The 11,856-nt window shown below is 44.6% G+C and overlaps 1 protein-coding gene across 1 annotated transcript in view; it reads left to right on the top strand.

The window, feature by feature from the left end:
• Positions 1–532: 532 nt before the first annotated feature.
• The window catches only part of LOC134340202 (alpha-2,8-sialyltransferase 8F-like), a 69,986-nt gene continuing 58,662 nt past the window's right edge, over positions 533–11,856 (top strand). The window contains exons 1-2 of the mRNA XM_063037178.1: positions 533–1,053; positions 5,513–5,644. Of these exons, the coding sequence (XP_062893248.1) occupies positions 956–1,053; positions 5,513–5,644 (230 nt within the window). The 5' untranslated portion in view covers positions 533–955. The remainder of the gene's footprint in view (positions 1,054–5,512; positions 5,645–11,856) is intronic.

The following is an 11,856-nucleotide window of genomic DNA, read 5'->3' as shown; positions in this document are numbered from 1 at the left end:
AGAGCAGAGTTAAGCCTTTGGCTCATCAAGTCTGGAGTACCATGGCTGATTCATTATCCCTCTCAACCCCATTCTCCCGCCTTCTCTCTATAACCTTTGACGCCCTTACCAATCAAGAATCTATCAACCTTCGCTTTAAATATACCCAATGATTTGGTCTCCACAGCCATCTCTAGCAATGAATTACACAGATTCACCAACCTCTGGCTAAAGAAATTCCTCCTAATCTCTGTTCTAGAGGGACGTCCTTCTAATTTGACATGATACTGCTTAGAATTCAACCTGATGGTCAGGAACGGTGGACTGAGCATGGTAAATAAGATCACAGCCTCTAAACTTGGAATAGAAAATTCCGTTCGGATTTACAGTGGGGATAGGAAGTCCCGCCTTCAACAAAGCTATTGGCTGAAGTGCGCGAGCAGATCCAGAAACCGTGCCAATGATTGGCTTTCTGCAAATGTCTGTCACTGAACCTGACCTTGGCAAATAATTCAAGTGGAAATAGATAACTGAGAATGAACGTGCTCTAGGAGCGATTCATTTCTGAGCTCGTCTTCGACGGCGTCGTTAGTTGCAAGAGAAGGAAAATCCAAGAATTCTCCACTGCACCACTCCTGAAATTTATAGATTGACTTTTAGAAGCACGGAAGCGCTCCCTAGGCGACGATGTTAAGGGACAGGGGTGGAGTGGAGGGTATGGTGCGAGTGAGTGGCAGGTCATTTGGTAGATTTTAACTGAGGCATGGCAGGGTCGGTGGCAAGGTGCCGAGATGCGGTAGGAATGGAAAGACGATCTGCCCGCCCCTTACTGCCGGCGCTTTCAACACATCAGGTGCACATGTTGGAACGTGCCCGAGGAATTACATTTGCAATCTCTGACCAGCTTTAGGGGAAACAAGTTACTTCCAAATGAATAGGGAGTCGGTGTAAGTCTGACCGTAGCTTCGTGGCTGATATGGCCGCAATGTGTTCCTTCAGGACCCTGTTGTTAAGCTGTGCGATTTGCATTTTTCTGCTTGGGATAATACATTTTGAATACTCATTCGATTACAGGTACGTAGCAAAAAAAAAGCATAAAGGTCTTTTTTCACAGAATTGGAGTTAGCTGGTTGTGGTCGGAATCACACCGCGTCTACTACAATATGTGGTCTGAGTTGCGGGCTTTGTCCATTTTGAGCGAAGTTTTGGTTTGAACGTCCTCCGCACCAGAGTGATTATAGTGTAGAGGGGAGATCCAGCCGTCGAGTCTGTGCTGGCTATGTGCAAGAGAAATCCATGCAGCCGCACTACCCCTCCTCTCCCCATTTCCTGCGAACTGTTTCCCTCTTCAATTCTATTTTGAATGCGACAATTCAAGCCACCTCGACTTGCAGAGTCATAGAGTACTACAGAGAAAAAAAAACACAGGCCCTTCGACCCGTCTAGTACGTACCGAACTATTAATTTGACTAGTCCCATCGAGCTGCATGCGGATCAGAGCCCTGCATACCTCCCTCATCTACGGACCTATCCACATTTCTCTTAAGTGTTGCAGTCGAACCCACATCCACCTCTTCTGCTGGCAGTTCGTCCCACGTTCTCACCACCCTCTGAATGAAGAAGTTCTTCGGACTTTTTATAGCGGTTGCTGTAGAATGAAGACGTTCCCTCTGATGTTCCCCTTAAATATTCACCTTTCACTCTTAACCCATGATCTTGTTTCAATCTGCTTACATTTACTCGATCCATACACTTCATTATTTTGTATACCTATACGTACTCTCAAAAATACATTCCAGATATGAGCGCTCAAAAGTTTTCCCTCCTACCGTTCTGCATAAATAATCTCAAACGTTGGTTTATTTCATGCATCTAAGTTTTGGAATTTTTCTGCAAGTCGTTTTGATTCGGGTAAGGTTGTGGGAACTGGTTCCTCAAAGAGGACTAACTGACTGAATTGTCTCGGGCGAGGATCTGAACCTTGCCTCTATTATTGGGATAGGCCTATTAGAACAGAAGGTTCCTGTCAGGGCTAAAAGATGGGCAAAATGTCTTCTGGGATTTTTACTGTGCAGTCTATCAAGTTAAGGAGCAGCATTGATGCAGGCACTGGGAATAAGTCAGCTAGGTGCTATGTCATATTACTAACATCTAAAAGACATAAAGGTGAGATGAATTATTGTGTACTTTGAACAGATTTAAAGTAAGTTGCTCGGTATGAATAACCGGTAGATACCAAAATGAGACAAGAGTCTAAATGCAGAGTCCCTGTTGACAGACTGGTTGCTAATTAACACAAGTATACATTTTCATGATAGCATGTTGCCATATTATAATGACATTCAATTATTTTTCTATTGGGGTAGGCAGAGAACTTTCAGAGGTCACGCATTACATTGCAAAATGTGTAAAAGATTTCCGTCTATAAATTAAGAATTACAGAACCTGTCATCACCAGGGTATATACAGCGCATGTGATTTTTAGTAGCAGACTTACTGACTGCAGAATGATGCAGCACCCAGGGAAGCTGTTGGCCCATTGTAGTCAGACCTGCACGGGCTCTTTGAAGGAGCTGACCAACTAATCCCACATTCTTGATTTCTCTTGATTTATTTTCTGTCTAGCGTAATTCCTTCCACTCAGAACAATTTTAGATAGGTGTTTGCTCAGGTCTGGCTCCATTGGGGACAGGTCTGTCAATGCTTAACATTTCAATACAGTCACAGTGGGGATGAGACTGTCACTATGTAACACTGGGGTGGGAAATGGTCTGCCACTTTATAACACTGGGGCTTGGTACTGGTGGGGTTGGGTCTGTCACTGTATAACATGGGCAAACAATACTGGTGATGATGGTTCTGTCACAGTATAACACTGGAATACTGGACTGGTGGGGATTGGTTTGTCACTGTTTAACATAGGGGTACAGTACTGGTGGCATTGTTTTGTCAGTGTATAACACTGGGTATGGTACTGGTGGGAATTGGTCTGTCACTGTATAACACTGGAGTACTGGACTGGTGGTGATTAGTCTGTCACTGTGTCACTGTAAAACACTGGGGTACAGGTCAGGTGGGAATTGGTCTGTGTCTATAACACTGTGGTACTGGACCGGTAGGGATTTGTCTGTTAATGTATAACACTGGGGTACAGTAGTAGTGTGGATTGGTCTGTCAACTATATAACACCTGGGTACCAGTAACAGTGGGGATATGTGTGTCACTATAAAATACTGGGGTACAGTACTGGTGGGTATGGATCTGTCACTGTAAAACACTGGGGTACTGGACTGGTGGGGATTGGTGTGTCACTGTATAAAATGGGTACAGGACCAACGGGGATTGGTCTGTCACTGTATAGCAATGGGGTACAGGATGTGGGGAATTGGTTAATCACTGTCTAACACTGGGGTTTAGTACTGGTAACAACAGGTCTGTCACTGTATAACACCAGGGACAGGACCAGTGGGGATTGGTCTGTCACTGTATAGCAATGGGGTACAGGACTGGTGGGGATTGGATAGTCACTGTCTAACACTAGAGTTCAGTACTAGTGACAACAGGTCAGTCACTGTCTAACACTGGGGTTCAGTACTGGTGATGACAGGTCTGTCACTGTATAACACTAGGTACAGGACCAGTGGGGATTGGTCTGTCACTGTATAGTAATGGGGTACAGGACGTGGGGAATTGGTTAATCACTGTCTAACACTGGGGTTCAGTACTGGTAACAACAGGTCTGTCACTGTATAGTAATGGGGTACAGGACGTGGGGAATTGGTTAATCACTGTCTAACACTGGGGTTCAGTACTGGTAACAACAGGTCTGTCACTGTATAACACCAGGGACAGGACCAGTGGGGATTGGTCTGTCACTGTATAGTAATGGGGTACAGGACGTGGGGAATTGGTTAATCACTGTCTAACACTGGGGTTCAGTACTGGTAACAACAGGTCTGTCACTGTATAACACCAGGGACAGGACCAGTGGGGATTGGTCTGTCACTGTATAGCAATGGGGTACAGGACTGGTGGGGATTGGATAGTCACTGTCTAACACTAGAGTTCAGTACTAGTGACAACAGGTCAGTCACTGTCTAACACTGGGGTTCAGTACTGGTGATGACAGGTCTGTCACTGTATAACACTAGGTACAGGACCAGTGGGGATTGGTCTGTCACTGTATAGTAATGGGGTACAGGACGTGGGGAATTGGTTAATCACTGTCTAACACTGGGGTTCAGTACTGGTAACAACAGGTCTGTCACTGTATAGTAATGGGGTACAGGACGTGGGGAATTGGTTAATCACTGTCTAACACTGGGGTTCAGTACTGGTAACAACAGGTCTGTCACTGTATAACACCAGGGACAGGACCAGTGGGGATTGGTCTGTCACTGTATAAAATGGGTACAGGACCAGTGGGGGGTTGGGTTGTCATGGTATAACACTGGGGTACAGTACTGGTGGGGATTGGTGTGTCACTGTATAAAATGGGTACAGTACTGGTGGAGATTGGTATGTCACTGTATAAAATGGGTACAGTACCGGTGGGGATTGGTATGTCAGTGTATAACACTGGGGTACTGTACCGGTGGGGATTGGTCTGTCACTGTATAACACTGGGTTCGGGACCGGTGGGGATTGGTATGTCACTGTATAAAATGGGTACAGTACCAGTGGGGATTGGTATGTCATTGTATAAATTGGGTACAGTACCAGTGGGGATTGGTTAGTCACTGTAGACCACTGGGGATGGGACAGGTGGGGATTGGTATGTCACTGTATAAAATGAGCACAGTACCGGTGGGGATTGGTCTGTCACTGTATAAAATGGGTACAGGACCAGTGGGGGGTTGGGTTGTCACCCTATAACACTGGGGTACTGTACCGCTGCGGATTGATCTGTCACTGTATAACACTGGGGTACTGTACCGGTGGGGATTGGTCTGTCACTGTATAACACTGGGGTACAGTATTCATGGGGATTGGTCTGTACAGGACTGTTGTGTCCTGCCACCCTCCCTCATCATTGTCTCACTCCCCTCAGCATCTACCGACTCACATCCCTCCCCATTCCAGCTACTCTTTCCCCATAACTTCAGCCCCTCCCCCTATCACTCAATCACCCACATTTGCCCTTTACCACTCCCATGATTCTACCCCCATCACTTCACCCCTCACTCCCCCAGCACCCTAACCCCATTGATTCACTCTTTTGTACCCCTCATTCTCCCCAGCATCCTCAATTGTGTCAATATATTACCCTGAACTCTATGATCTATGAACTTTATGATCTTATTGTCGTCAGTCTATTTTCATGACTTCTTTTGTTGAGCTCTAATCTGTTCCCAATCAGGCCTATTGTTTTTTTTTCTGGTAGCTTTATGTAATGCCCTGGTTCATATTTTTACTGTTATGCTGTGTGTATTTCTTTGAATTTAACACTGTCTTTAGTTTCTCTCTTGTGCACTGTCACTGAAATAGTTTATTTCTGTTGCCCTTTTAGCTGTTCAGTTATTTTTTCTTGCAGGTATATGGGCCGGCTGTCTAAACTGAAATTTAGCAACGTGTTCAGTCCAATTTTACAAGTCAATGACAGTGAAGAGAAGAGTCAAAATGAGAGTGACAGGGATGACGGAGAGTGTGAAATGTGTACTTCCAGGTAAGGATCAAGGGGCTTGAATTTCCACAGGGAGGAGAGTGGGTTGGGGATTTCTCTCTGTTATTCATCATGACCTGAGAATTTACTCTGGAGAATTTCCATAAATGACATCAACTCACTGTGGCAGAGTGGAGGGATTGTTGGTATCATTTAATCTCAGGTGAAATTCTCCAATACCGAAATGGTCCGCACATAATATTAATGAGAACATATTTTTGAGCACTTTTTATATAGATGATACAGTTCACACTGCTTTACAATGGGATAATGTGCAAACATGAAAATAAAATAAAAAATAAAAATGAACACGAAAATAAAAGATAAAAAGTTGTCAGTTAAGAGCAAGGTTAAATAGTTTTAGAACTGGTGTTTAAAAGTGTCAACTGAGTCTGCATCCCTTATAGCTTTAGGTATTGAATTCCACAGTTTAGGAGCATAGTCCAAAAAAGCTGATCTGATGATTACCATTTGAGAGAGATTGTTTTAATTTGAGAGACTGCCAGAAGAAGACCTGAGAGTTTGAGCAGGATTATGAAATGAAAACAAATCTGTGATGTACCAGTAAGAGATTTAAAAACAAGTAAGAAAACTTTAAAGTCAATTCTGAAAGATACAGGAAGTCAATGCAGAATAGCTAGGATGAGAGTGATCAAATCATTACATAGTGCATTGAGATAGAACAATGTAAAACAATAACAATGCAAAATAAGGTGTAACAGTTACAGAGAAAGTGAGTATAAAAATTAAAGATTAGCTTTATTTGTCACATGCACAATGAAACATCGAAACATACAGTGAAATGTGTCATTTTGCTCAATGATCAACAATCGTTTTTGGGGTAGCCCGCCTGTGTTGCCACACTTCCTGTGCAAACTAGCATGCCCACAATTCACTAATCCTAACCCATACATTTTTGGAATGTGGCAGGAAACCAGAATATCTGGAGGAAACCCACATGGTCATGGGAGAACGTACAAACTCCTTACAGACAGCAGGGAGAATTGAACCCTACACTAAAGTTGCAAATCATAACAAGGTAGTTTGTGAGATTAAGAATCCATCTTATCTATTCAGAAGTCTGGTAACAGTAGGATAGAAGCTCTCCTTGAGACTGGTGGTTTGTGCTTTCAGACTTTTGTATCTTCTACCCGTGGATGTGGGGAGAAGAAAGAATATCTGGGGTGGGTGGAGTCTTTGATTATGCTGGCTTTACTGAGGCAATGAGAAGGGTAGACAGAGCATCGTCTTTGTATGCATGCACCGTCCTTGTGTAGGTGCTGGCAGGGTGTAATAGGAAGGGAATAGAATCCAGTGGGGTAAGTAGGGAAGTGATTAGAAGCCCAAATGATGGAAGATTTGGAGGCAAGTGAAATGCTTGGTTGGCTAGAGCGGTACAAGAAGCAGAATTAATTGGAAGGCCAGAGGGCAGGGATCCAGCTGTCCAGGACGGGTTTTGGGAAGGTGGGTGTATGCTGAGTGCAGAAAAGATGAAACATGGATTTGGTTGGTGGAAGAATTGAGGTTTGGGAAGTTTGGGTTTGGAAACTGGTCCATTAAAGAATTAGGGCTCAGAGGCTGGGGGTGGATGAGGGCTCTCAGAAGCTAGTGGGCATAGGATTAGAAGAAGAGAAAATTCTGACACCATATCTGTTGATCAGAAGCCTCCCACAGCCAATGTAAAGTGTACCATCGAGTGGCACTTAGTAATAAACTGCACTGATACCTAGTTATGGTTTCACTAGGCTCCTGAACTGATCACAGGCCTTGGTCTGAAATGGACCAAAGAGCTGAATTGTAAGATGGTGTGAGAATGACTGACCTTGATGTCATTGCAGTATTTGACCAACTGTGGGATCAAAGGGTCTTGGTAAAATCATAGCTAATAGACATGAAAGGGAAAATACTTCCAGTGATTAGAGTCCTATCTTGCAAGAAGAAAGATAATGTCAGAGAGCCATCATCCCTGGAGATTACTGCAGGAGTTCCTTGGGGCAGTGCCCTAGGCTCAACAATCTTCGTTTGCTTCATCAAAGACTTTCCTTCCATCAGAAAATCAGAAGTAGCAACATTCACCGATGGTTGCACTATGCTCAATTCCATTTGCAATTCCTTAGCAAATTAGAGACTGTGATGGGAAACCTTGATGGGGCTGGTTAGGACCCAACTACTGGAGTATCTGAGGCTGGAATCGAGACACAGTATAAACATGCAATGAGAACTGAGTAAAAACAAAATGCTAGACGATATCTCTAGTTAGGCTTAGGATTGAACACCAAACCTCAGTTCAGGTGCTCTTTAAATACTCAACTCTTGGTGCCCAAAACATGATTGCCAATTAGCGAGATGGTCCTTGTTGTGTAAAAAAATACCTCTTACAACAATGATTAGTGAGGCACAGAGAGATCTGTATTTATTGACAAATACTTTTATTGTTTAAACTAACAGGTATGTTAATTCAAACACTAAATACCTTATGTCTACACTTACTAGGTATCCCTGACTCTCTTGAATAGTCAAAGAATAGCAAAGGTATTGACCAGGCAAAAGAGTTTATGTTGGCCAGGCATTCCTCATGTTCCCGATTAACTCGCCACATGTTTCATGTAGGGTCACTCATGCCTGTATCTGCAATAGTTATTCTTTAAGGTTACTGCTGCCAGCACACACGAAACATTCACTTCTCTATCCATTCCTTATCAATTCCAATATTGCATTCCAGTGTCATTGGCACAGGCCATGTGTCTGTCCTTTAACACCTTGTTATTGGCTCTGCTCCAAGCCAGCATCCATTTATTACCCTCTTCCCATCAAGTGACAGTCGATAATTTATAGCTCTTTGTTCTCAATCAGTAACCAGCTGGAATCACTCCAGGCCAGTCGCAGACCCCAACATTCACAAATCTGCATATAATATCCAACCAAAGAACGTCTCCCAAATAACTTCTTATTTGGGAATGATCTCCAGTCCAGCAGATTACCTGAAGTATCATTGTGTCTTCTTTAAAACACTGATCAAGCCCAGCATGTCAAGCTCACAAAATGGAGAATAGAGTGTCTTTGCAAAATGGCAGCCTCCATCCCAAGCATGCAACAAGAACAAGGACTGCCTGCTTCCACTGTCCTTGATTCATTTGAATTCAGTGATTTGTAAACTATCATTCTTTATGGCCAACAGTCCTGAACCCTTTAAGATAGCTATATTCCAAAGAATGAGCGCGTCTAAACGCCGTAACAGGACCCCCTCCCTTACAGCCGACTTCTGACAGCCCTGGCTGCTTGGAGAGACAATGATGGTAGTCATGGTTGAGTTCCAGATCTACAATGTCCCTTTCAGGAATCCAGCACCGTTCTTTAGGTCCAAATTGTTCCTACTCCATGAGGAACTGTCAAACACCCCATACAATTTGTGAATCCAGAATTCTTTTTATAGTGAAAATCAGTTCCCCATTAACAAATCTGGGTGTTGGTGGTTCTGATGGTGGTGGGGCTAATGAGCTGGTGGGGCTAATGAGCTGGTGTTCACATGTTTTAATTTCGAAAAGTGGAAAGTGGGATTGATCTTGAGGGTCTTGGGGAGCTGCAAGGTGGAAGCCATTGGGTTTACTTTCCTGAGAATCCTGAAGAGTCCAATGAACTTGGGCACCAATTTCCTAGACCAGCGGTCCCCAACCACCGGTCCGCAAAGCATGTGCTACCGGGCCGCGAGGAAACGATATGAGTCAGCTGCACCTTTCCTCATTCCCTGTTACGCCCCCTGTTGAGCTTGAACGCACACGAGGTCATTACCCACGCGTCATCCATGTCAGCGCGGGAAGGAGATCAACTCCTCGAGCTTGCAAATGACGGTGGGCTGAAAAGCATGTTTGACATAACATCTCTGCCGGCATTCTGGATCAAAGTCAAGGTTAAGTATCCTGAGATAGCCACGAAAGCACTGAAAACGTTGCTTCCATTTCCAACATATCTCTGCAATGAATGCAATGAAAACTAAATTGCAGAATAGACTGGACATAAGGAACCTCCTTCGAGTATTGCTGTCTCCCATCACCCCTCGATAGGACCGTCTTGTTGCAGGGAAACAAGCCCAGGGCTCCCACTGATTCAGCGATATTGGTGTGTTGCAATGATTTTATATGTTCATACGGGGAAAATATGTGCTGTGTGTTTAATATCCAAGCGTTACTTAAAATGTTATGATGCCTTTGACTTACTTATATAACCATATAACAATTACAGCACGGAAACAGGCCAACTCGGCCCTTCTAGTCCGTGCTGAATGCTACTCTTACCTAGTCCCACTGACCTGCACTCAGCCCATAACCCTCCGTTCCTTTCCTGTCCATATACCTATCCAATTTTTCTTTAAATGATAATATCGAACCTGCCTCTACCACTTATACTGGAAGTTTGTTCAACACTTACTTCAAGCTCCCCTGTCCTCCCCTGATAATTGACTTATCACTATATTCATGCGAGGAAAATATGCGCTGTGTGTTTAATATTAAATTTGTTAGATAAACCCTTTTAGAAACGAAGTTGGGTGTATTAGCCACTTATCACCTATATTCCGGTCGTGATTAACAATCCCCCTCCCCCCCCCGAACAGAATTGCCAAAAACGACTTGTAGAAAAAAATCGGCGCGTACACGCATGCGCACTGGTGCCCGCGCAAGGCTTCATGGTCATTGTAGTCTTTCTCGGGGTAAACACAACATATTTGACTGCTACTCTTGTCCATTGGCAACCCTACCCCCTGCTCCCCCGCCGGTTGGCCGGTCTGCAAGAATATGGTCAATATGAAACTGGTCCGCAATGCAAAAAAGGTTGGGGACCCCTGTCCTAGACTTCACCCAGAGAGGCAAATCCTGAGTCGACAGCCAGACCCATTGCCCAGGCTACAAAACTGGTCCCTGTCCTCTCTTGTAGTTAGCCTTTATTTCAGTTTTCCGAATAGAGGCTAACAAAATCTCCCTTGCCTTAGTCCATTTCTCCTTGCAGCATTGGATGAGATCTTCAGCCACAGGAACCCCAACCTCAGCCTTCTGCTCAGGGAAGAGTGGTGGAGAATACCCAAAGTGGTACTCGAAAGGGGACATTCCATGCGCCCAATGCTGTAAAGTGTTGTGTGTGACCTCTGCCCCCATCAAATGGTCGTTTCACTTGTCTGGTCTTTCAGAGGCCAGGCATCCATATCTTGGTTCACCTGCTCCATCTGGCTGTGAAACCCAGAAGAAAAACTCGCTGTCGCCCCAGTCGGCTTGCAAAATATCCTCCAGAAATGTGTTGCGGATTGTGGAATGTGGTCCGTGACTATGTCCAGCAGAAAACCATGGAATTTGAAGACCTGGTCCAGGACAATTTCAGCTGTTTCTATTGCAGATGATAACTTGTCCAAGGCAATGAATCTGCAGGCCTTTGAAAATCAATTGACATTACCATGATGGTGATCTTCCCCCTGGAAGGTGGAAGACCTGTAACAAAGTCCATGGAGATGTGTGCCCATGGTCTGTCTGGAACAGGTAGTGGATGCAGGAGTCCTTGAAGTTGAGTATGGGGCTTCTTGATCTTGACACCTCACATGCCTGCAGGTATTGTCAGATTTCACTCACCCTTCCAGGCCACCAATCCCTTCTCTTGATGAACTCGAGACTCCTGGCAATCCCTAGGTGAGCAGTCATTCTCAATGAATGTCTCCACTGGATTATTGTGACCTGATGGAGCTTGGGACAAGCAGTCAACCCGGAGGACTGTCCTTAGGAGTCTCCCCTTGTTCCTGGGCCCTGAGAACAAGCTCGTCGATTCCCTAACAGATTGGTGCCAGCACCTTCACTTGGGGCAAAGTAGTGGTCAGTTGAACTGACACGACAATGCACCTGGTTTTCGATTCTTTGACCCTGGTCAATAGGTCAGGACAAAGTTAAAATGGTTGAAGGAAAAGGACCACCTGGCCTGCCTGGAATTCAGTCTCTTGGCCTCCTAAATATAAGCCAGGTTCTTGTGGTCTGTCCAAATGATAAAAGGGTGCTTGGCCCCCCAAGCCAGTGATGCCATTCCTCTAAAGCTAACTTAACTGCAAGAAGCTCCCAATTCCCGATGTCATAGTTTCGCTCTGCCAGGGATAGCAGCCTGGAGAAGACCACACATGGGAGCAGTTTACCGTCTGAAGGTGACTGTTGCGAGAACGCTGCACCTACTCTGATGTCTGAGGTGTC

This window comes from Mobula hypostoma, chromosome X1 (genome assembly GCF_963921235.1).
Source record: "Mobula hypostoma chromosome X1, sMobHyp1.1, whole genome shotgun sequence".
Classification (NCBI taxonomy): domain Eukaryota; kingdom Metazoa; phylum Chordata; class Chondrichthyes; order Myliobatiformes; family Myliobatidae; genus Mobula; species Mobula hypostoma.
Note: the sequence above shows the minus strand (reverse complement) of the source record. Positions and strands in the feature narration are given on the sequence as shown.